At 43.0% G+C, this 24,104-nt stretch overlaps 1 protein-coding gene and 1 long non-coding RNA gene across 4 annotated transcripts in view; one reads left to right on the top strand and one right to left on the bottom strand.

Annotated features, from left to right (window-relative positions):
* Positions 1-24,104, bottom strand: part of TMEM45A (transmembrane protein 45A) — a 25,284-nt gene continuing 1,180 nt past the window's right edge. For 2 of the 3 annotated variants that reach the window (XM_056483837.1, XM_056483828.1), the window contains 5 exons: positions 8,875-9,084; positions 6,787-6,999; positions 6,138-6,322; positions 3,876-4,021; positions 1-3,292 (listed from right to left, as the gene is read on the bottom strand). In XM_056483837.1, the coding sequence (XP_056339812.1) occupies positions 3,199-3,292; positions 3,876-4,021; positions 6,138-6,322; positions 6,787-6,999; positions 8,875-9,064 (828 nt within the window). In that variant the 5' untranslated portion in view covers positions 9,065-9,084 and the 3' untranslated portion in view covers positions 1-3,198. Of the gene's footprint in view, positions 3,293-3,875; positions 4,022-6,137; positions 6,323-6,786; positions 7,000-8,874; positions 9,085-20,436; positions 20,911-24,104 lie in introns of all 3 variants that reach the window. The other variant, XM_056483846.1, reaches the window with a different exon arrangement.
* Positions 22,336-24,104, top strand: part of LOC130249254 (uncharacterized) — a 10,934-nt gene continuing 9,165 nt past the window's right edge. Inside the window, exon 1 of the long non-coding RNA XR_008839761.1 lies at positions 22,336-23,602. This is a non-coding gene — a long non-coding RNA (uncharacterized LOC130249254). The remainder of the gene's footprint in view (positions 23,603-24,104) is intronic.

Genomic DNA, 24,104 nt, shown 5'->3' on the forward strand with positions numbered 1-24,104 from the left:
TTTTACATGAATAAATCAATTTTATTTAAATAAAGTTACAAGTGTATTTTGTCTAGTAAAAACTACCATATAGTTTCTCAAAGGCACCAGTATTTAAAAATAATTTAAATTTTCTTGAGAGCAGCTTCCTTTTTCTGAGTGGTGTTTGTAAACTTGTCAGACCTCCTTCCCCTCATTCAACTCAGGCAATACCTGCTGCTTATGAAATGATGAAGGCTGTACCTTTTTCATTGTAATAGGTGCCCTACTGTTCCTGGGCATCTCTTTTGAATACAGGAGAATGGGTCAGGTGTTCCATGCAGCAAAACCCCACTCTGAAATAGAGTGTTTCTCTCCTTTGTGGCACCATAAATTTGTCAGGCACAAACCCCTGCTATGACACTCACTTTGCATGTACTGTAAGTATTAAAAATTAAATTCAAAAGACTATTCTTTCTTTGAGACTTCAGAATCTGTTTTTCCTTGCATTTTTCCAAGCTTTATAATGCAAGGCCACCTTTTCTGATGTGAGAAAAGAGTATTGCACAAAGCCTGCCCTACAGCTCTGTGTCACAGACTGCATCAGCCTCCAGTCTGGGCTTCTTTAGAGGTGTCTTTGTTAGGCATGGTTGCACCAAAAACAGCAGATGTGTGTTGGGCTGATTCATTCTGTGATCATTTATAGAAGATTCACAGAGGGAGGTGCAGGTGATACCTCTCAGCAGGCCAAATCCTGCTCATATTTTCTCCAAAGAAAAGACCCAGCTCTACAGCCACTGCTGGATGTGGCTGAGGACAGAGCCAGAGTCCCCAGGCTCCTCCCCACAGCAGGAACAGTGTCAGGCAGCCACTCTCTGGCCAGTGACTTCAAGTACTGTCACTTTTTGCTTCTGTAAAAGCAGGGAATATTTTTCTAAAAGAGATTTTCCTAAGCACCTTCCCTGTGCACAGCTCACCCATGAGGTTCGCCTCACCAGCTGATTTTGGTTTATTGTGACAGACTTTTGTGATAATCCCCAAGTTCTCTTTCATGTACAACCATCATTTTCTCTGCCCAGCGCTACAGAAGCTTTGTAGCCCAACCATTCTAACAGGAAAAAGAATCTGCCCTTTTAAAATATCCCCACAATTTAGAGACAACAATTAAGGTAAAATGCTGCAATTAACAGGCAAACTCCTCAGGGAAATCACGGATCTTCTTTCTACAGAAAATCTGATTTTAATGGAACCACAGTAATCAAACTCAAGGCTTAGATTTGCTGAGTGGAGTAAATACAATTATTTCAGAGTTTGTAGTAAGACCACTGTAAAACTGAGAGACAGAGCTAAAAATACACCACAGCAATACCTATCTCACAAGAATGTCCCAAGACAGGCTTTACTGAAGTTTTCCAAAATCTCCAAGAGCCTTCAGAGAAAGGCATTGAAAAAGGGCCAACAATTGCTAGGAAAAGCAGTGATCTTTGGCTAGCAATGTGCAATTTCCTCTTTGACATTTGTAAATGTAGAAATGTATGTGAGCCAACTACTCTTGCTTTCCAAGGAAGATTCATCTGGATAATCTGACACCTGGTTACAGGTGCTACTTCACAATACTTGGCAAACATCTAAAATAAATTTTAAAATTAACAACTGAAGTCTTCTAAGAAGACATAGGAAAGCTCAGGCAGTTTATTGTGCTTTTCATCCTGCTTAGACATCCCTTTAGTTTAGAGATACAGCACCTTAATGTTTTCATGGTATTAAATGTATTTATCAAGAAAAGCAGCAATGAAGAAATTTGCATTGTTCCTGCTTGTGAGAAGCAAAGAAGTTTCTGATGATCTCCTTCAGAATAAACAATACCACTGATTTTGGAAAGGCACTGACAAAACTGACAGACTAAAATACAGCATTAACAGCATGTGCAGCTAAGAAAGGTGCTCCTTGAAAAAGGGGAGATAAAAGGTAGATCTTAAAAGTGAAGCAAATATTTATGTTGCATTGAAGGTAAAGTAGTTTTAGAAAAAGCCTGTAAGGATTTTTTGGGTCTTGGGATCCCTTTGAGGTACAAACTGTTTTATTAGCTATTTTTTTTAAGCAATCAGTTTGCTGCCATTGGCCATGTGCTTTTCACTGGATCTGTTTGCGTGGAGAAAATAAATGCAGTTAAAATTGGTGTTATTTTTTAATTCCTTCACAGGTGTTGGTAGCTGGGTATGGAGCTACTAAGAAGGCAACACCTGCCCTCCCACAGCTCACTGTGCAGCCTGATGACTGAAGGGGTGATACAGGGAGAGGGATGCAAAACCTTCTCATCCTGCCCACAGAGCAGAATTACCCACTCCTGAACTCAGGTGGTGGGTCATGTGTCTGCTCTGAACCCTGCAGAAAACCACCAAATTCCACCAAAGGAAAGGAAATAACTTTGGGAAAGAAACTGGTTTTGCAGTTAAGTGCTGCCTGACTGGACACTCCTCAGCCTTTCTGGAAAAAAAAAAAAAAAAATTGTTCCAGGCAGCAAAGGGAGGCAGAGTCACTTCCACTGCCTTGCAAAGTCAAAGGATATCAAAGAGACAGGACTGTCTAGGCACAAGCATGAACAACTGCACTGGTTTTGATCACCATGCACATCTTTGGTCCTCCTGCCAGGCTTGGTGGTGTCTCTGGGGATGAACACTCTACACACTCTTCAGTGAACCACCCAGTGGGTTCACAGTGAGCTCTTTCTGTTTGACATAAAGCCAGGGACACAAAGTTTTTACACAGGACAGCTGCAAGACTGTGGGTTCTTTATCTTGTTTTACTGTTTTCCAGGTCTGCACAGTTATTTATCCACAGCCACTTGCAGGGCAACCAACACACACATTTAGACACTCTAATTATGGAAACTTTATGTCCAGCAGTGGCTGAAAAACATTTTTCTTAGCTTTTAATAAGGCAAACATACAGACTTCATTGTTCCACCTCATCCATGCCAAGTCTGTCCAATACTAGTCTGATTTTCAGTGAGGCATGTGATAAACAAGGTACTAGTGCAATCACCATGGATCAACATCAGAACATCAGACTTACCCTTCACAAAAAATAAAATAACTGTGTAGATGTAGACATCATAGGGGATTGATATTTGCAAAGCAAGTCATAGTAAAAAATTAATAACATGGCAAAAAAAATGTAGAAATGAGGTATCATTAGCCTAATGGTTGGAGTGGGCAAACTGGTCAAGCCATTCTCATGCTAAATTTCTTCTTCTGACTCATGATCTCGTTCAGATGTTTTCAGTAAACCCATTTCCATGGGCTGGGACTGCTTAACCTTTGAGCGGACAGCCCTGGAAGCAACAACAAAAAAGTTGTCAATAGTCTCAAAGGCTCATCTGACCATTTTTAACATGGTAAAATCGGAATTTTGTCACAATTAGCACTGAGCAGCAAGGAAAAAGGTTAACTCTAGACATTAGAGGGTGAAAATGATCAGTGAAAAGGAAATCAGGTTTGATCACAGGAAACTTCTAGGAATTCTGTGTAATAGTCTTCAAAGTGAAGTCATGAAGCCTGCTCAATAACTTAAAATTAGCAGAGATGAGCAGTGGGAGACAAGATTCTGCAGGTAAAAAGAATCTCCTGCTTCTGACTCTATATGGACTTACAAATGTGGAAGACTATTGGAGCTCATTTTATGTGAGAAGTATTATATTATCAGAGCTATATTTATGGATGTGGTTTTTTCCCTTTCTACTGAAGCAATGTCATGTGCTTTTCACTGATTACTAATAAATATTTTTATTTTACCTTGCAAGACAATAAATTACTTCATAGAAACCTTTTCATTTGTCAGTGAAACTTTTCTAAAATAAAACCTCTACTAGACTATACAGAAAAATCACCAAAGTTTTAGTGTTTCAAGTAACTTACCAGCTGACAATTGTGTAATTCACTGCTAGTATAAGAAAAGCAAAGGCATAATGCCAGCAATAGCACATGGTCAGGAACATCATGTTAGTGTGATCTGTCTGATTCCACTCTGGGCTCCCATTTGGAGGATAAAGCACAAAGCCAATCTGTAGTAAAATAAAAGAGATTTGGTACATGTCATTTGATGAGCATCCTATGCCATATCATGTTTTATGCTACACATTGCAAGGCAGACATTTAATTTTCTTATGGTGTTGTTATTTCTGTTTACCCTTAAAAATGTTTTTGTAGTCAATCTCAGATATGATGGTTCACTTTAAACAGCTCTGTGCAGAAATGCCTTTGCAGATAAAGTGCCAGTCCCAGAGACCCACTGCTCTTGCCCAGAAAATTAAGGAGCCTGCCCAACAGCCCAGCCCTGCAACAATCACAATTGTGCACTGTAAGGAGAGGAGCTGGTGCTCAGCCCTGTGTGCTCTGATCTGAAATCACATCATAGATCAGAAACCTGCCTGGCCATTTGCACTGCCTCCCTTCTTCCCAGCAGTGTCTGGAATGTGTTACATGGCTGGGAAGGTGAATAATCAATGAACAAATAAAGGTGAGCCACAGGTCTACTTCTTCTGGGCCATCCAAGGGAAAGGTCAGAAATGGCATAAAAATGGAGCTTCCTCATGCAAGACTGTAAGTTCATGTGAAATATGTAGCTGATTTGTTTATTCAGAGCTGGGAAAGATCAAATTCCTATTTGTGCAAAAAGCTGGAAAACAGTTAATCCTGTGGCTATGCAGGGTTTGCATGACAAACACAAACCCTCTGTGCTGCTTAATACTCTTCAAAGTCATCACTCAGCAGTTTAGCTGAGAATTTAGAAATTGGGAAGAGAGGAAGAAGGAGGGGAGTGCATTTTGCATTTCCATGCAGAAAATTCGATGAATGAGGGTGTTGATGATGCAGAAAGGAAGTCCCTTTACCTTTTACAAATTTCCTGTGCTGCAGCCAGTGTGTGGTTTTCAGTCACACAGATGGTTGAAGTCTGATGCGGGTGTGAAAAAAGCCACTTAAATTTCTTCTATTTTAGTACTTCAATTTTGAAACAAAACCCACATTGTCTCTAGAGCTAAAGAAACTATCTCTCCTAAAATTAGACTAGGCAGAAAACAATGAATAAATGGTTGCATCTATTCCTCCTATGTAAAGCTTCTTAAATCACCAGCTGAAACTTTGCAAACAAGAAAATAAAACAGCAAGTGTTGCAGCACCACGTTCTTGAGTTCACTTATAGAAAAATACAGCCAGTTCTGAGGTCTGTCTTCATGCCAGAGCAAGCATTTGAATATTTGATTTGGTGCTGAGTGTCCAGCTCTCCTAAGAAACAGCAAACAGTTTTATTCATCGTGTCTGGCCAGCACAGAAAAAAGGGAAGCCAGTCTAGACATGCCGGAAAGAAAAATCCTTGGAGTGACCTCAATTCTCCACTATAGGATGGAACACACATCAGCACTAGTGGCCCTATTTCTGTTACAAGCTCCCAGCTACTCCTTAAATCTCTCTCTTGTTCTGGCAGCAGAGAAGAAACACTGTCAAATATCTGTTATTGGATAGACACACAAGTGAGGGCATGGAAGCAACATTTTGAAGAATCCTTTCGGGAGCCACATCCCTGAAATATCAAAGTTTCGGCTGTTGTTTTTTTCTGCTCAGCTCCCAGAGCACTAGAAGAGCAGGAGGCTTTACACCACCCAGTCTCCTAATGAGAATCTGTAATTTAAGTGTCTTTTGAACTTGGCAATGTCAATGAGGCCTTTGCCTCACCTGTCCAGTACTACACTGGGCATCTACTCACTGCTCCAGCAGCTGACAGTGGACACTCTCTTTCTAAAGAACAGCATATATTTCCATGCCCTAAAATCACTGCCATCTGGCTGGCAAATTTGGAACAGGATGTTCCAAATTTACAGGGATCAGAGAGCTCTGTAACATAGAAAAACACTCCAGCTACTTTATTGATTCAAATAAAAGGCACTGGAAGTAAAATGGCTACTGCTTCTTCTTCTGTAAATGGATATGAGAAATAATTTTACCTTTTAAAGGGATTTTATTTTCTGTATCTCTTTAAAGGAACTTATTTTCTGTAATTTAAATAACCTTTTGAGGTCTATGCTTAAAAGGCATATATATATAACCTATGAAAAATCTGCAAAGGGTTAAAATTACTAACTTCAGTGAGGAAGAAATTACAAAGACAGAAAAGTCACCTACTTGCCAGAACCAGCTGCCCTGTAATATGCAGAGGCTTGTACGGAGCATCTCTAGCACAATACTGCCACGGAAAAAAACTTCCAAAAATATGCAGGCAGCAGCTCCAAAGACAGCAAATAGCAGTAACTGATGAACATGGACATCCAGCATGGCTCTCCCATGAAGATGGTAGCAGAAGAGAAAACCTGGAATAAATTGTGATCAGTTTAAGATCATTTCTTCCCTTGCAATTTCCCTGCATCTGCTTTTAGAAAGCAGTGAAATATTTCTGGCATTTCTCCTTATGCCAGTATCACCTTCTCTCAGGCTGGCTTTAGCTAACTGGTTGTGTACCATGTCAGTACCTACATCAAATACATGCCTGAGCTACTGAGCACTTACCAAAACAGGCTTTTGCTGCTATTTTCACAGCATTTCTGTTGCTGCCTGAGCCAGGTAGGAAAGCTAAGATACACCTCTACAATGTGGGATCATGACCTGGGCAGTGTAACGAGGGCCAAGACTGATCCTTTGAGATCTTTTCTGAAGTGTTTCAGGGAGTGAAACACCCAGCTCCCAGATTCTGTGAGTCTGATTTGAGATTCCCAGACAATGCCCAACACCCATCCCCAGGATTCATGCTGATCCCTGCAGGGAGAGCTACACTGACCTTCAATAAAGACTGCTAAGGAAAGCATCATCCTGTCCATGGCCACTGGCAGCATGTTGGTCCCGTGTGCCACGATGTCCACCAGCCCTGAGATGCCATAGAAGAGGTACATGGTGGCATGCTGCCAGTTCATCAGGTGATCCCAGTGCTTCTTCTCGTAGTTGTACAGCTTCAGATGAGGCCCATCAGGAACAAACTGCTCAGCCACCATCCCTGTGCATGAAACAAGAAGGAAAACCATTTGTTCTGGTGCTTAAGGTATAAACTGATGACAAGTCCTTACAATAGAGGCAGCAATATTTCCACATGCAGCATAATTCCAGTAAGTTTGAGGTTTTAGCATCACATAAACTGGAGAGTGGAGAGCCAGAGGAAATCATTCTTCAGCTGCACTCCTGGTGAAACTATTTGTGTCTTGCAGTTTCCAGCAGTGAAAATGAAAACAGTTATTCTGTGCTGCTTTTTCTTCTTTTAAACAATTGCTATTGTAGTAGTCTTCTGATACCAACATGAAACATAACACACACTAAAGTCCCCAAAGGAAAGATTTACCATTTCAGTGCCCTGCCACGTGCAGGATTACAGAGTTCAGACTCATAATTCAAATAGGATTTTTCCTCTAAAGCCATGAAAGAAACCCCTCCAACGTGCAGGGTTATTAAAAGTCCCATGGGAACGTACACGGAGTTTCCACTCTCTCCCTTACCTTGGCCCCTTAGTGTCTTGCTAACTAGCTGAGGTACTCCAGCAAGGAAAAACTGCTTTTAAATGCTTTATTTGATCAATGAAGTTTGGTGAGGGTTTAAAAGTTATTCTGCTTTTAAAACATCAGAGTTATTTTGTTTATAAGGCATGGGCCAGCATCCTGCTATATAAGTAGATATGCTGTAGAACAAATGCAGTGTTGTTCCACCTTTATTTCCAGTTTTCCTAACATGCAGGTTTTACTCCTGATGCCTTTACTGCCTGTCAGTAAGCCAAGAGTTTTTTCCCATACTTTTGATTTGAATTGGAATTTCTATATGTTAAAATAATAGCTTGTGGCTTCAAAGTGAAAATAAAACCAGTAGATTAATGTTTTAGCTGCCAAATTTCCTCTAGACACAGCCTGGGACATTTGCAGGAAAGATGTCCATAATCACACCTCAAAATGAATGCTATTATTTAGATTATTATCATTTTTTAATGCAAAACTGTAGACACAACATCCCTTCAGTGCTGATGGATCTTAGCAGAGAGGATGGAAAAGCAAGAACAAGACTGTCACAGCCTGCACTTTGATTAGAAATGAGGCAACTCCAGGCATCTAAAGAAGAGCAGACAAATAGAATCTAGAAGTGCATAAGTGCTTAAAATTTAGATGTTTTCCCAACTGAGCTGCAGTTGCTGAGGTCCTCAGATCCCTTGTTGTTTAGTTTACTTATTCTCCAAAGCTAAGTCCCTACCATACAGCCTGCCAGGATGTAAACAAGAGCTAAACACTTCCAGCCAGCTACACAGCTCTCAAAACCATCCCAGTGGGTTTGTACCCAGGCCTGGACACAACAGAAGGACAAACAGCTGCCCCACACCCCATCACAACAGTCCTGCAGCAATAAGATCTGGAGTTCAGTCTTTTTGTGTGAATATTTTCACTTTTGACTGAGATTAATCAAAAAATCATCTGCATCACTTACATACTTTGTCAATAAATCAGTGGAGGCTTCCAACATCTGAGATGGTTGAATTCAAAATAGAAAATGAATTCGAAATAGAAAATTAATTCAAAATAGAAAAGCAACACCTTCAGTCTGGTGCTCCCAGTGTACACATGAGAGCCCCTTGCCTAAATATCTTATCTCCCTCCCTGAGCAGTGAACAGGACATGAGCACTGAGATGTGTCAGGAGTGAGAGACCCACAGAAGCTCCAGAAGAGCACTGTGGATGGAAACCCTGTTATGACCACAGCTGTGTAATCAACAGCACTATCCCCACCACTTCTCAGTGATTAAAGGCAAAGGAGCAGAACACAGGGAGATCCATTTTACCAGGAAACAAAATTTAAAGCAAAAGGTGTTAGAAGCCTGCCCTGAGTCCACCTCACTTACCAATGAGGGCAAAGACAGCTTTGATGATGCCCTCAACAAACTCCAGGCGCTGGAACCCTGCCCTGGAGCCAAGGTAGCAAGCATTCTTGTTTTTTCTGCAGGCATACTTCAGTGGGTATTTCACTGACCACCACAGGCCAAAAAGAAGAAAAAAGCTTCCAGGGAGGGCATGCCCTTTGAAATTGCCCATGGTTTTCTGCTAGGCAATACCTGAAGGAGAAACAAACAGAGACCAATTATGGGAATAGTGGGAGAATTCTGTGAGTTATCATTTTAAAGTGTCTCCTTGCATAGATCAAACAGATGTCACAGAATTGAGTACTCACAGTTAATTTAAAAATAAATTCAGGTACTTATCTTCCCAGCCAGTCTCCCCAGTTCCATAGCTTTGCAGAAGCAGAAGCAGAGACCCAACTGCAGAGCAGCTGACCTGAAGTGCAGAGCTGGCACTCAGAGGATAGGAGAAGGAAAACCATAGCACACTATGTTTTGCTGTAGAGAACCTGAATACTCACTGTTTGGTGCTTACACCTTTAGAGAGGGTTTTATATTTTTTCCTTATGAAAGGAAGCCAAGACAATACCTGACTGAAGGACAAATGAATTGCATACTCATCAAATGGGTAAACATTCACTAGTGAATTGTATTTTTTATTTCAATCCAGATGTCTTGTTATGATTTACAAACATCAAGTCATTCTCATTATTTGATGGGTGAATTATGCACCCACAACTAGATATGTATTATCAAGTGCACTGTGTGACAAGGCTATTAGTTGGTCAGGATTATATACTCATTTAAAAGTAGTGCCATTCATAATCCTGGTTATTGTGGTCATCATCCCATTTAGGATATTGGCTTTGAGCCAGCAGCTTCTTCATTAAAATGACAGTTCTAACATTAAATTGCAATTTTTATGTAAGATATTATAAATTGAGTTGATGTACCTCATGCCCCAAAGGCATACTGAGTCTCTGCACAGGCAGCCATCAAGAAAAACCACTTTAGAAGGATTGGCAGTCTGTACTTTCTGTGATCATTGTTGCTGACTTAAAATTGCCACACTGCACTGGAGCCATCTGGCTATGAATGGAGCATGGAAGTCCTGGTATATTTTTCTTTTTCATGAGTATTTCCTATGGTCAGCTCTGCATAAGAAGTTTTAAACTGTGGCTTCTGGGCCGTGGAGTACTTGCAGCTGGTTCATGTAAGGCTGTCTAGTCACGTAGCATGAGCCCTCTCCTCTGAAAGCATCTTTTTCTTTTTAATTTATTTTTTAAAAAGAGAAACTTTTCCACATGCACAGGTCCTGGAGTCCTCCTAAAACCATGCCAACTGCATGAGGAGAGGTGACCTCTGTAGCCACAAAGGAGAAGAAAAGAAAACACGACTGTTCATGCACAGCATGAGTCTGGTCTGATTGAAACAGGATGCTGAAGAGGGTCCTGCAGCCCCTGCCTGTCCCCTCCTCTTCCAGAGCTGAGCTCTCCCACTGTAAGGGCTGCTGAGTGGGAGAGGTGAGGTTTAAACTTTCCCTGGATAATACCCTGCTTACCTAATTCCTAGGGAAGCACTGGGGGAGGTACAGGAGCAGAGAAATGTGATGCTGGTTGCCCAAGCAAGCCCATTTCTGGATGAGTCCCCTGCAGGGTCTGGTGTCTGCATGTGGAAGCTGGGAAGGAGAGCATGTGCAGATGGGTGCATCAAGCTCAGGGAATCAGCACCTGGCAGCCAAAGGGGCAGCCAAGGGGGGCATGAGGGAGTGTTTATGAACAGAACATAGAGGACTCCCACCTGGGATTTCTGCTGTGTGGGGCTGCCCTCCTGCAGCTGAGGGTCCAAGAGCTGGGAGAGCCTTTCTTTGCCTCCTCTGCCTCCCCCATCACCCTTCAAGTTCTTCTGGACTGACTCCTGTGTGTTTTATTTGCAGGTTTTTTATTTGCTGCTATTCACTCTGTAGCCCACAGTGGGGCTCTCCCTGGTGAGGTTTGGGGAGCTCAGCCCCATAGGTGGGACCCAGACCCTCCTATCTCAGCCAAAAGGTTTTTTCTTCATTTTGGGACACCTTTAGTTCAGAGTTTGACCTGCCTGCACATCCCTGCCAGTACTCACTGCACCACTGTTTGCCTCAATACAGGACTAACAGCTTTAGACAGTCATTTTTGCTTTAACCTTTGCTAAAACTTTGCTTTAAGCTTTAGAATACTTCTTTTGCTTTTCAAACCTTAATTTCTGAGATTTTTAAACATGCTGGCCTGGAAGGCATTGCTTTCTTTTCAGAACTTTTCCCTTCTTTTACTGAAAGGAAAGGGGAGTAGAAGGGAGTGGCTTTTCCTCACCCTGTCTGATCTCACTGAGCACTGTTCATTGGAAAGACTTTATTAATTATTCATCATTATTCACCACAGATACAAAGCAGTTCAAAAGGAACAATTTACCCTGTACTGCACATCAAAGCAAAACAATGGATTAGAAATGAAACCTCTGACTAACCTTCCCTTAGGAGAGTACAGCTGCAGTAGTAGCAAAATGAAGAATTGTGTTGATGTCATTTGTAGTGCACAGTATACAAAACTTCAAAAGTAATTATTAATCTGTAAATTCACTCCTGGGTTACCTAGATCTTTAAACACTGGAGGAGTTTTCTGCACTAAATCTGGGCAAGCTATTGAGAAACTTTGTTTTGAACTATTTTTTGCCTCTCAAAATGAGCAAAAAGAAGAAAAGGCTGATACAGCAGATGATGCTCCACATCCAATGCAAACAAAATAGAACCAGAAAAATCACTTTTTTGCTGAAAGAAATACAATCACATATAATTAGCTTTAGAGAGTGTAAACTTCAGATTGAGTTCATCCAAGGGTGTTAGGGATTATTTGTGGGAATTCTCTAGAAAGACACACATCAGTTGTGCCAGCAGCTGTTGTGGCAGACCTTTGGAATGCTGCATCTCAACACAGTTGGTTTCAGAAAGGAGTTATACAACTTACCCTTTAAAGTTTTAGTGAACTTGAAAACGTCATGACAGAGCTTGCCTTAAAATTATTAAACTTCCTAATTCATGGGTTTTCTCTTTTCAGGCCTGAGAGTTCATTTTGTGAGTCTAGAAGTCACCTGCCAACACCCACAGTTTTGATGTGACTGAGAAGTTTTGTCTGCAAATAAACTGGGGGATATTACACAGTTTGGGGGCTTAGTATGAAACTGAGGATATGGTGAGGCTAAACAGAGACTTCTCAGTAGGAAAGTCACTGTGGGGTCAGGAGATGGGTGTGGGAGATGGAAGGCAGGGGTGCAATGGGAGGTGAAAGGAGAGGAGAGCAATATGTCAGGCTGCTGCCTTTCCATTGACACTTTGGCATCCCCCTGTGCAGCCTGGGACAAAACATCTCCTGCCAGCTCTTCTGCACAGCTTGAGAGCCAGACAGTTTTGGTACAGCAGATGCTATGTATTGGATAAAGATGGCATCAGCATAAATAAGATGGCATCAGATAAATTTGAGGGCTTCTTTTAACAGAGCCTTATCAGTCTATATCTGCAATGTCAGACTGATGTTGCAGGATGTACAAATCCAAGGTCTTTTTTAACCTCAGTGATTTCAGGGCCAAGGGTGTTGTCAGAGCCACGTCTGTGTTCTCAGCAGCAAACAATCCTTGCTGCCCACAACCCACCCTAGAGCTCATCATCTTAGATGGAATATCAGGAGACATCTCTTCACTGAAAGAATTGTCAAGCCACTGCCCAGAGAAGTGGTGGGATCATCATTCCTGGAGGTGTTTAAAGGACATGGAGATGTGACTCCTGGGACATTGTTCAGTGGAGGACTGGGCAGACCTGAGAGGTCTTCTCCTGCCTAAACAGTTCTGTGATTCTATGGTCTGCCAGAGCTGTAAGCAGAGTTGTGCCACAGATGGGGGCCATGGCCCCAAGGCCACCCAGTCCCACCAGGTGCCACAGGCATTCCTTTAGCTGGTGACCTGCTTCACAACTTCAGCTCTGTCCAAATCCTTCTCCTAGCCCTGCCAGGCAAAGCCAGTGGTTCTGATGCCTGTGAAAGGCACACAGGCAGCTGGCATCACAGAATCACACAGAATCATAGAATGACTAGGTTGGAAGAGACCTTCAAGGTCATAAAGTCCAACTCATGCCTTAACACCTCTACTGAACCATGGCACAGAGTGCCACATCCAACCTTTTCTAAATACATCCAGGGATGGTGACTCCACCACCTCCCTGGACGGACCATTCCAGTACTTTACCACTCTTTCTGTAAAAAACTCATTCCTAATATCCAACCCATATTTCCCTGGGCACAGCTTAAGCCTGTGTCCTCTCATTCTGTTGGTGCCTGGATAAAGAGACCAACCCCCACCTGACTACAGCCACCTTTCAGGAGATTGTAGAGAGTGATGAGATCACCCCTGAGTCTCCTTTTCTCCAGGCTGAACAGCCCCAGCTCCCTCAGCCATTCCTCACAGGGTTTGTGTTCCAGCCCCTCACCAGCCTTGTTCCCTCCTCTGGATGTGCTCAAGTGTCTCAATGTCCTCCCCGAACTGAGGGGACAGAACTGGACACAGCACTCAAGGTGTGACCTCACCAGTGCTGAGCACAGGGGCAGAATGAGCTCCCTGCTCCTGCTGGCCACACTGTTCCTGATCCAGCCCAGGGGCCATTGGCCTTCTTGGCCACCTGGGCACACTGGTGGCTCATGTTCAGCCTGCCATCAATCAGCACCCCGAGGTCCATTTCTGCCTGGGCACTGTCCAGCCACACTGTCCCCAGTCTGTAATGCTGCAGGGGGTTATTGTGGCCAAAATGCAGGTCTTGACACTTGGATTTGTTAAACTTTATCTTGTTGGACTCTGCCCATCCATCCAACTGTTCCAGGTCTCTGCAGAGCCCTCCTACCTTCCAACAGATCAACACATGCTCCCAGCTGTGTCATCTGCAAATTTACTAATGAAAGACTCAATACCCTCATCCATGACATCAATGAAAATATTGAACAGGACTGGCCCCAGCCACTGGTGACTGATCCCCAGCTGGATGCAGCACCATTCACCACCAATCTGTGGGCCCAGCCATCCAGAAGAAGTAGACTGAGATGGTTGATTTAAATATCTTCCAATGTTTTGGGGAGAGATATTTACCAGTTTGATTTCTAGTCTCCACTCTTGTGGAGTCTAAGGCAAGACATGCAAGTGATATGGAGAAACCCTGCATACCACCTGCTTACTCAGGCTTCTCAATTGCTTCTGGAAGAACTGGGTTAGTTTCCCTTTTTAGGGACTTTAGGGACTTTCAGGGACTGTCCTTTCCCTTTAAAGGACAGAGAGGGGTTTAGGCAGCACAACCTACATGGGACAGGGACATGAGCAGTAGCTGAGCCAGAGCCCTCCCTGCAGCAGGCAGCTTCCCTTCCCTGCACATTCTTCTTCCACAGCAGTATGCCCTGCAATTTCCTGTGTTTGTCAAGCCCTAGGGGATGCTACAGAGGACTGTCGACCAAAAGTGTGGATTTCTTTTCCAGAAATGACAAAAGTTATAAAGCCACAAACTCACTCTGCTGCAATGCTTTCATTTCTGCTACACAACCATATGACAGCAAAGCTTAAGCCCAAAGATTAAACATCACCATTTTTTTTCTTCCATATGCTAGATTAGAAAACAGTGATGTGGACTTTATAATATTTGATGGGAAGTGTTATTTATCCATAACAGCTGGGAATTGATTGTGATATCGGTGAGAATGATGCACCCAGATAAGAAGAGGAAACAGCAATTGTAGGCATTTTCTAATCAGTACACAAGCTGTGATCATACAGCTTTTACAAAAGATGGAAACCAGCAAAGCTGAAATGCATGTTAGACAAAGAAAATCACAGACAAGTTTAATTCAGTACCAAAGTTTCCTACTTGCAGCTGAAGATCAATTCCTGAGGCAAGTGCCTTTTGTCCTGCAGCCATTATGCTGTAAACACCACAGCCAGCCAGGCTGATCTGAAAAACTGTCTGCTCCAAGCACATTGTTCACCAAACACAATCCTGATTTCATGTCATGACTGAAAGCATTTCAGTGATTACAGCTCCATGTTTCCAGATGAGATCACTGCTCTGGTGTTAAGGAAATACTCAGCTGGCACCTATAGCTGCTTTAGAATTAGACTGAAACTAAGTTTTGTGTGTATGAATGAAAGCAGGACACAAGACTATTTGAAATGCTAAAAGGTGACAGGACAGCCTTGGTATTTTTGGCTTAGGGGTGTGAGAGATAAAGATTTTCAGGTAAAGAAAACAAACAAATGTCTCACACTTCTCCAAAGTCTGTAGGAGAAGAATGCAAGCCTTGAGAGGATATTCAAGCCTCGAAGACAGGGATGAAAACCAAAAATCCCAGAAGTAATGACCAGAAATCTATCAGCTGGCCCCAGAAAGGAGAGACTCTGGGACAGTCTCCCACAGTGATGAGTTTGGGCCCACAACTTGTACCAGTCTATTATTTTTCAGTGCCTTGCATCTGTCAGAGACTCTTCCTTCCCAGATTTTTGTCAGCCCTCTGAGTGCTCCTCACTGTTTTTGTCATGTCCCATGACCCTTAGTTTTCTGGCTCTCTTTCCCTGTTCTCTGTGCATCTGCTGTCTGTTTCTGCTCCCACAGATGAGCAGGCTATCTCCAGGGGTTATCCAGGGACAACTACTACATAATAATCTTACCATTGGCTCTTGATATCTGAGCAGCTGCACATCTGGGGATATGAAATTTTTTGTCTTCAGAACTGCCAAAACTGGGGCTTTTTCCAGAGCACCACAAGTTCAAAAAACTTAAACACACAAAAAGTAAACCTGATAAGGGCATGGGACACATAAGAGTAATTTTTTCCTATGAAAGGTTCATAGTTCCTGTATTGGCCATAAACCCTGGTATTTGCTAGCACTGGCTGAAATAAAGGATAAAATAGCACCATCTCCCTTAGCTGCAGATCTCAGTGCTTCCCTAGTTTAACCCAGTTGTGTGGCTAGTTAAATTCCTGCCTGAGGTCGCTCTCCTTTTGAATCAATTCCTTTTATAACAGAATCACAAAATCATGAAATCACAGAATGGTTAGTGCTAGAAGGAACTTCTGCAGGTTGTCTAGTCCAACCCCCTGCTGAAGCAGGTTTATCTAGAACAGGTTGCCCAGGATTGCATCCAGACAGTTCTTGAGTATCTCCAGTGGACAACTCTGGACAACATGTTCCATTGCTCAGTCACCTGCACAGGAAGGAAGTTTCTCATCATGTTCAGGTGGAACTTCCTGTGTTTCAGTTTGTGCCCATTGTCCCTTGTCCTGTCACCAGGCACCACTGATAAGATTCTGGCAGCATCCTCTTGATGCCAGCCCTTCAGATATCTGTAAGCATTGATGAGCTCCCCTCTCAGCTGTCTCTTCTCCAGGCTAAACCAGCCCAGCTCCCTCAGCTGTTCCTCTGAAGAGATGCTCCAATCTCCTAATCTTACTTGTAGCCCTCTGCTGGACCTTCTTCAGTAATTCCTTGTCTTCTTTGAGCTCAGAAGCCCAGAACAGGACACAGCACCCCAGATGGGACCTCACCAGGGCAGACTGGTGGGGGAGGATTACCTATGATCTTTAAAACAGTCCAAGTCACTTCCATGAAAAACCTCTGCAGGTCTCTAGATATTCCTGAAGTTCCATGGTCCAGCAGAGGTTACACTGCCACTAGGAAAATTGCTCCATGGCTTTGCCACAAAAGCCAGTTCTGTAGGGTGTAATCTCTGGCTTCTCTTTGTTGTTCCAGTTGTGCTCACTTAAATGTTCTCTGCTTCCTGGGAGAGAAAAGGCTTCCTAGGCTAGGAAAATGTCAAGACAGCAAAAATTTGATGTATCAACTGATGATTTAGAGATCAGAGCCCTGCTCTGGAGGGGAAGTGAAATAAAATATGGTTTGGTTTCTGTTGGAATCCTTTTTATAGACCTTCTCCTACAGCATCTTGGTTGGGGTTTCAGTGGAATGATCTCATAAAACAGCAAAGCTGACAGGACTACTAGACTGTGGAAAAAGTTTGTAATAAGAACTAATGGCCCCTTGGGCTGTGAAAGATCCTGTGTTTGGCACTTACAAAGCTCTTTGCAGATTCTTAGAAGTTACTGCAATTGTAATTTATGTCTCCAAACACTTCTTGAAGACAAGAAGACACAACTCAAAAAAAAGGGGGGAGTCTACTGAGAAAACTTAATGTTTGAGTGGCCTTCAATGGATATTTTCCAGATATCTGAAAGAGAACTGTGTGCTTAAAGGAGGACAGGTCACAGAATCACAGAATCAATGCCTTGGAAAACACTTCTCAGATCATTGAGCCCAGCCTTTGATCACCACCCCATCAACTACACCGTGGGGCGTGTCCAGCCTTTCCTCAAACACCTCCAGGGACAGTGACTCCACCACCTCCCTGGGTGGTCCAACCCAGGGTCTAATCACCCTTTCTGTGAAGAAACTCTTCCTAATGCCCAACTAAAACCTCTCCAGGCACAATTTAAAACTGTGCACTTCCATCCTGTCCCTACTTGCTCGGGAGAAGAGGCAGACCCACACCTGGCTACAGCCTCCTTTCGGGCAGCTGTAGGTGTGAAGTGCAGGGCTTGCTGACCTCAACACGAGCCATAATTCTTTGGTTGCAAGGGTTGCTCCCTTACAGTAACTACTGGTGACTGCAAAAAAGGCATTAGAATTTCTCTTCATTATGTAGAATACCGGATATTGGAGTGCTGAAGCCTTTGAGTGAGGAACTGGATTACAAAGAAGACCTGCTTCAAGGAATCGCCAAACACTAACAAAATATGGGAAGCAGAATTGTCATCTGTGCTGTGTGCACTAGCAAATGAAAGGCCACTATTAAGTCCTTGATGGTTTTCATGGGAAGGACTTGTTTTTCTTAATGAAAAACTACAAGAGACTCAGTTTGCTAATGTGATGCTCATAACAGCTCATACTTGGGCAACAAGCAGGTGACACTTAGAAGAGCTGAATGTCTCCTGTCCCCTGCATGGATCTCTGCTTTCTGAATTTATATTAAGTGTTCATAACCTCATGATATAATTATGGAATAATTTGGGTTGGAAGGAACCTTTCCACCTCTCTGGGCAGCCTGTGCCAGTGTCTCGTCATCCTCCTCACAGAAAATTTCTCTCTTATGTCTGCTCTACATAGACCCTCTTTTAGTTTAAAACCATTGCCCCTTGTCCTATAAACAAGCCCTACTGAAAAGCCTGTCCCCATCTTCAGCCCCCCCATCTGTCTGTGCAGTACAGTTACATGGTGTGAGTCCTCATTGCAGACAAGGTGATTAAAAATAAATGTTTAAATCTTGTGGATTTGAAGATTGTAACCAATTATATGAGTGCTTGGGGCTTACAGCATTCTGCTGCGATAAGAAAAATATATATAAAAATTATCAGTAATTTCCACAAAGTTTGCAGCAAAGGAGGTGGGGTTTGTACCTAGAGCTTTGCCTTGGCTAACCTGCCTTTGTACCTTGAAGTTTTCTCTACAGTCTTGTCTGTCAATCTCAGGCTGCCTGATAATACTGCTTCTCCAAGGGGAGCCAAATGGACTGCCTCTACCAGCTATAGCTTGGGGAAACACACTACCAACAGCAGAAAGCTGTGTGGAACAAAACCAGAAAGAGAGACATTAATGGATAAATGGGAGTGTTGGCAAGGTAGTCTGTAGCATTGATGCTAGCTGGGAGAAATGTCTGGCTGGCTTTGTCCCAGCTAGAAAAGACAAAATGCTTGAGAGCTGTAGTTCCATTTCTCAGGACCACCTCATACTCATTAAATTGGAATCAGCTTGTGCTAACACAACATTAACAGAAACTGAAGAGTTGTCCATACAAGGCTACAGCAGCAGCAGCTTCAGTTCCTGCAACCCCTCCAACATCACAGTTAACAGAGGGAGCAGACCCAGCAAGATCCTCTTCCAAAACCACTGGCATTACAGATGCTACACCATTTGTCTTGGAAATGTCTCCAGTGCAAGGTGATTTGGAGCAAGAGTGTTAGGAATGTTGCTCAGCATTAAAGTATTATAGCCGGCCCTGATTTAGGCATAAATTGATAAAAGGGATTAAAGTCTCCTTTTTACCTTCTGGAGCAAAAAGCAGTGACAGGACCCAAGGTCTGGCTCATGCTCCATGATGGGTCCCTGTAGAGAGTCACTCTACTGAAAATGAAGGTATATCAAAACCAAAATGAAATTATTTGTAATTCCTGGGTTTGGGAGCCTGTCTTGCTTGTAGCTTGAGAGATGGTCTAAATCACTACTGGTGCCAACTGCAAGTGAGCATGAGCATGTTTGGTCACATGTAAGAAAAAGGAGCCAGTTGACAAGAGTTTCAACGCTGAGAAGTCTTGGTTCGTGTACCTCTTCAGACTGGAAACAAGGAGCCCCTTTTTGCACTGCTGCAGTACTGACTAAAATGATCTTTGCAGGCAGATTTGTGTGCAAGAGGAGAGTAAACAGCAGTTTGCCTAAACACAGACACAATTATTCCAGCCACTCCTTAAGGTCATTTGAGTTTTTTTCTCCAGCAGTTATTTCTACCCACAGTGTCCACAACTGAGAGAAATCTGTTTGGTTGGCTCAGCTTCATTTGTAAAGAGAAAAATACAGAAAAGGCCACACAAGCAACCCTGAAAAGCAGCAAAAGACATCTGTGCAAAAGGTAACTCTAGAGTCAACGATGAATTTGCATCTAAAATGGATATTGAAAACATTCCTTTTACAAAATACTTAAAGTGACTTGGAGTACAACTTCTGCTATAATTTAAAGAGCTCCACAGGAACAGCAATATAAGGTGATGCAAACAAAGTTATACATAGTGGAGAAATCACAAGTCCTACATATACAAATGCATGGTAATCATCAAACACTTGGTTTAAAAAGTAAAAAGCATACATATTTTGGCCTTAAGTACTTCAGTTCCCAAACTCTTCAGAAAGCCCTTTATCTAAAAGATAATTTTTTGATACTATGTCAAGTATTGAATGTAGATAGAGTAGAGTAGAATATGACTTATTGATGGAAATTTGTAACAAAATAGAACATATCCAGGGTTATTCTGTTTTGAAATAAAATTAAGTGGCTAAGATAATTTTAAGGGTTTCTCTCATGTAATAAGAAGTCATGAAATACACTTAAATTCTTTTAATTTTGCCTGGAAATTCAACTTTGGATGTACACCTCCATTTGACCCATCCAGGAGGGAGGGAGAGGGAAAAAATCACGTAGTAAACTTAGAAGTAAGCCGCACTCTCGGTCTCGCCTTTGTTCAGCGCTCCAGAACCTCGGCTGCAGAGCCTCTGGCACGGGGGCAGAACGCTCCTTCGCCAAAGCGACCGCTGATTTCAAACTCTTTTCACCTCAGAAGTGCCCCCGGGACCGAAGCGAGGCAAACATGGAGTAGTTGTCCTTTTTCCCGGCGATATCCGACATCCCCCGGCCCTGCCCGCCGCCCGTCCTGCGCTCACCCCGGCCCTTCCCGGTCCCGGGGCAGCCCCTACCTGCGCCGTGCCCTCCCTCGCAGCCCCTCTCCGCTTCCTTCCCCTCCTCAGGGTCTCAGCTCCGGGCAAGGCAGGACCCTGCGGGGGATGCGCCGCCTCCAGATGTTGGCGCGGCCGCTCCAGATGTTCCCCTGGCGGCCCCGCGGGGGACGGGCGTTCTGCTCGCCGCCCGGCCGGGAAGGAGCCAGAGCAGCCGGAGGAGAGGGCTCGGGGAAAGCCAGGATTCCGCGGGACCCGCCGCTGCCCGCCCCTCTCCTGCCCCGCTTTCCAGGAAATCTGCCGGGAGCGCGGCTGCCAGCGGACAGCGGCTCCGGCAGCGCGGGCCGGCGAGGGGAAATAGGAAAAGTAGAGACTTCCAGACATGCAAACTTTCCTTTCATCGCTGCATATAACAGAGGCCTCTTCTTATTTACACACACACACACCGACAGCCGTGGTTTTCTTCACGAAAATGAGCGCCCGTGGCTGTCATTCCTGTAATTTAGCAGGAATTTATGGTACGGCCCTGAATCCAAAAGAAGAATGTCTAAAAATAAAATTTAAAGAACGAAAGCACGGCTTTATTTGCAGATGCCGTCCTGTAGTAAACAGAGTAAGTGACATTAGAGAATCATTTGCAACTTCCACTGCACCACCTCTGTCACAACAGCCAGCAGAGAACACAATGACAGCCTCAATTCTCTCATTGTGGAAAAATCCTCCTTTGAGGTATTTGCCAGGCAGTTGTGATAATTGGGTTTTGAAGCTCTCTTTAAACTATGCCAGAAGACACCCTTGACCCTTTTCCACCCGTCAGCATCAAGATCTTGAGTTGCTAGATTCCGCCATGGATGTGGGAATAACCAAGCCAAGGTGCAACTCTCCCTGCCAGTATGTCACCAGTAATTTGGATTGAATTCTGAGACACCCCCTTCAAGCACCCTAATTTAAGATTTCTGCTTTTCATGATCCACAAGCTTTTTTGTGGAAGTTTGTGGAGGGAATCAACTCCATGTAAAGTTTAAAACCTTTTCATGCTCACTTATCTTCTCAGGCAGCTGAATCCACGCCTGCTCTTTAGCACAAAGTGAAACTTTCACTCTCAGATAAATAGTACTCCAGCAAATACCCCTCAGCATCTGGCAAACAGATGCCTTTGCAGGTTGGATGATGTAATGAGTACAGAGAAAAGTGCAATAATATTTCCCAGAAGGATCACCTCTCTGTACACAGTGCTTCAGAAATCTAGACTCTATGAAAGCTGCTTCCTGGTCTGAGTAACTTCTGCATTTTTTTTTTCAGACAGCAGAATGCATTTCACATCACAGCATTAATCCCTACCTAATGGATATCCTTCTCTTGCAGAAGAGTTTTCAGTTGGACTGAGCTAAATCCATCAATAATACTGATAATTGTAATTACCTAATCTATTTTCCACTGGTTTGATGCTTGTCTTGGCAGTGGAGCAACCATCACTTCCTGGGATTCCTTAAATTCATCCAGACTTAAAATGACTTAGAAGTAATTCTAAGTGACAACCAATGCTGCCAATGTAAAAAACTCTAATTAGCATCCCTGGAGCCCTGCAGGGATTCTGCTTCTCTGCAAGTCAGTGTCCATCAAAGTAACCACAGAAAAGTGCATGCATTAAATATCCTACAAAACTGTTAGAGACTATGGAAATAACAAAACATCTTTTGTCATGTTTTTACCTAACGTCAACAAAAGGCCAGCAGTGCTGCCACATTCAGTCAAGTTCAGACCTTCCTTCATTTTGACCTTACTCTTTTTACCTTATTTCAATGTCAGTCAGGAAATTAATTCAACACTCCTCTTGCAAACTTAGGATACATGCTTGACACACAGGCAGGCAGTTGAGCTCTTCTCTTGCTTGAGGCATAGAGCATCCAAACAGAGCATTGCACCTGAAGCAAGGAACTAAAATATTATTTCATGGGCAAAGCCTAAATACTGTGAGATGAATTTGCAAGTAGGCTTGAACCACTTTCCACAGGAGTTAGTGTAAGAAACATCACATAGTCAAATGTCTGTGGCTCCAAGACCCACAGGTCATTATTACATTGCATTTAATGTGGTGCCCAGTGCTTTCACTTCATCAGAGTTATCACAGATATCACTGACATCAACACCAACATGAACTCACACATGTGTGCCTTGATCCAAATAATTCATGAACACATTACAAATTACAGCTCTAGATGTTTTAGGATTATTGTAACATCTGCATTTTCGCCCAGAAGGCAAGAGACCACCTGGGGTATGGTGAGCTGGTTTCAGCCTGGGCACTTCAGGGAACACTACTTTACATATCCTTGACTTGTTTCTGGGTGAAAACTGAAGTGAAATGTTGATCTGCTCCCCTGAACCCTTGCAGTCCAAGGTTTGCTGTTTGTAGGTATCTTTGTAGCACCACCAATTTATAGCTGTGGGAGTGAAGGCCCTCCCACCACACAGAGCAGGTTCAGGACCATCTGATGAAAGTGAATAGCCACAAGTGTCTAGGACCTGGTGAGATGCATCCCAGGGTCCTGAGGACACTGGCTGATGTTGTTGCCAAGCCACTTTCCATCATATTTGAAAAGTCACAGTGGTCAAGCAAAGTTCCCTCGTGACTGCAATAAAAGGGAAACGTTGCTCCTGATTGCAAAAAGGAGAGAAAGGAAGATATGAGAAATTCTTTACTCAGAATTCTTTACTGTGAGGGTGCTGAGGCACTGGCCCAGGCTGCCCAGAGAAGCTGTGGGTGCCCTGTTCCTGGAACAGGAACAGGCTGGATGGGGCCCTGAGCATCCTGGTCTAGCAGAAGGTGTCCCTGCCCATGGCAAGGTTCCTAAGGTTTCTAAGGTTCCTTCCAACCTAAACCATTATATGATTTTATGAAATGTACCACAGAAGTGTGGCTGATAAAATAATAGCTCTCTGGATAGAGTGCCCAGAAAGTTAAACAAATAATTCTGGCCTTGCAAAGTTCATTCAACAATTGAATAAGGAGCAAATACATGCATTGGCTATGACATAAGGAAAAACAAACATTGACATTCTGGTTTTAATACAACTTGTAAAACCAAAATAAATAAAAAGTGAATTTGAATACAAAGACCAATCTTATGAAAGTCCATTCTTTGGCATGCTGTTAGGAACATTTGCTCTTGCATGGATTTTGAAGGTACAAGTTAAAATCTGTAAAGTTTAAAAATGCTTCCAGGCCTAATCCTATCATAGGGGGTGGGGGGGAAGGGAGGGAGAAGAAAAATAGTTATATTACACATAAAATTTTTAATTTTTTAATGTTAATAGTTATTAGCTATGTTTATGTTATCTGCTTTTTGTTTTTTACAAGTAGCTTGTGAGACCTTTCTAAGAAACTTTCAAAAGGAGTACTTTCTCCAAGTTTATATCCTGTCCATGCAATTTGTCAAGCTGATTTCTAGCATATAAAAATGTACCCCCCTTAGGAATGTCTTTCATCTAGAAGAACATGTAAAAACAATCATGGAGATAAAAAAAGTCAGCAGAGCTCAGCTTAACACTATCTGCATGAACAGAGGAACTGCAGTGACTGCAGGAGCATTTCCTGAAACAATCTTTAGTTCACAGGTAATTGGTGGTGTTTCAAGTTGGTCAGAGTCCTTTGAACTAGTCAGGCAATTTGGCACAGAGAATCTAGT

The sequence above is a fragment of the Oenanthe melanoleuca genome, chromosome 1, assembly GCF_029582105.1.
Source record: "Oenanthe melanoleuca isolate GR-GAL-2019-014 chromosome 1, OMel1.0, whole genome shotgun sequence".
NCBI lineage: Eukaryota > Metazoa > Chordata > Aves > Passeriformes > Muscicapidae > Oenanthe > Oenanthe melanoleuca.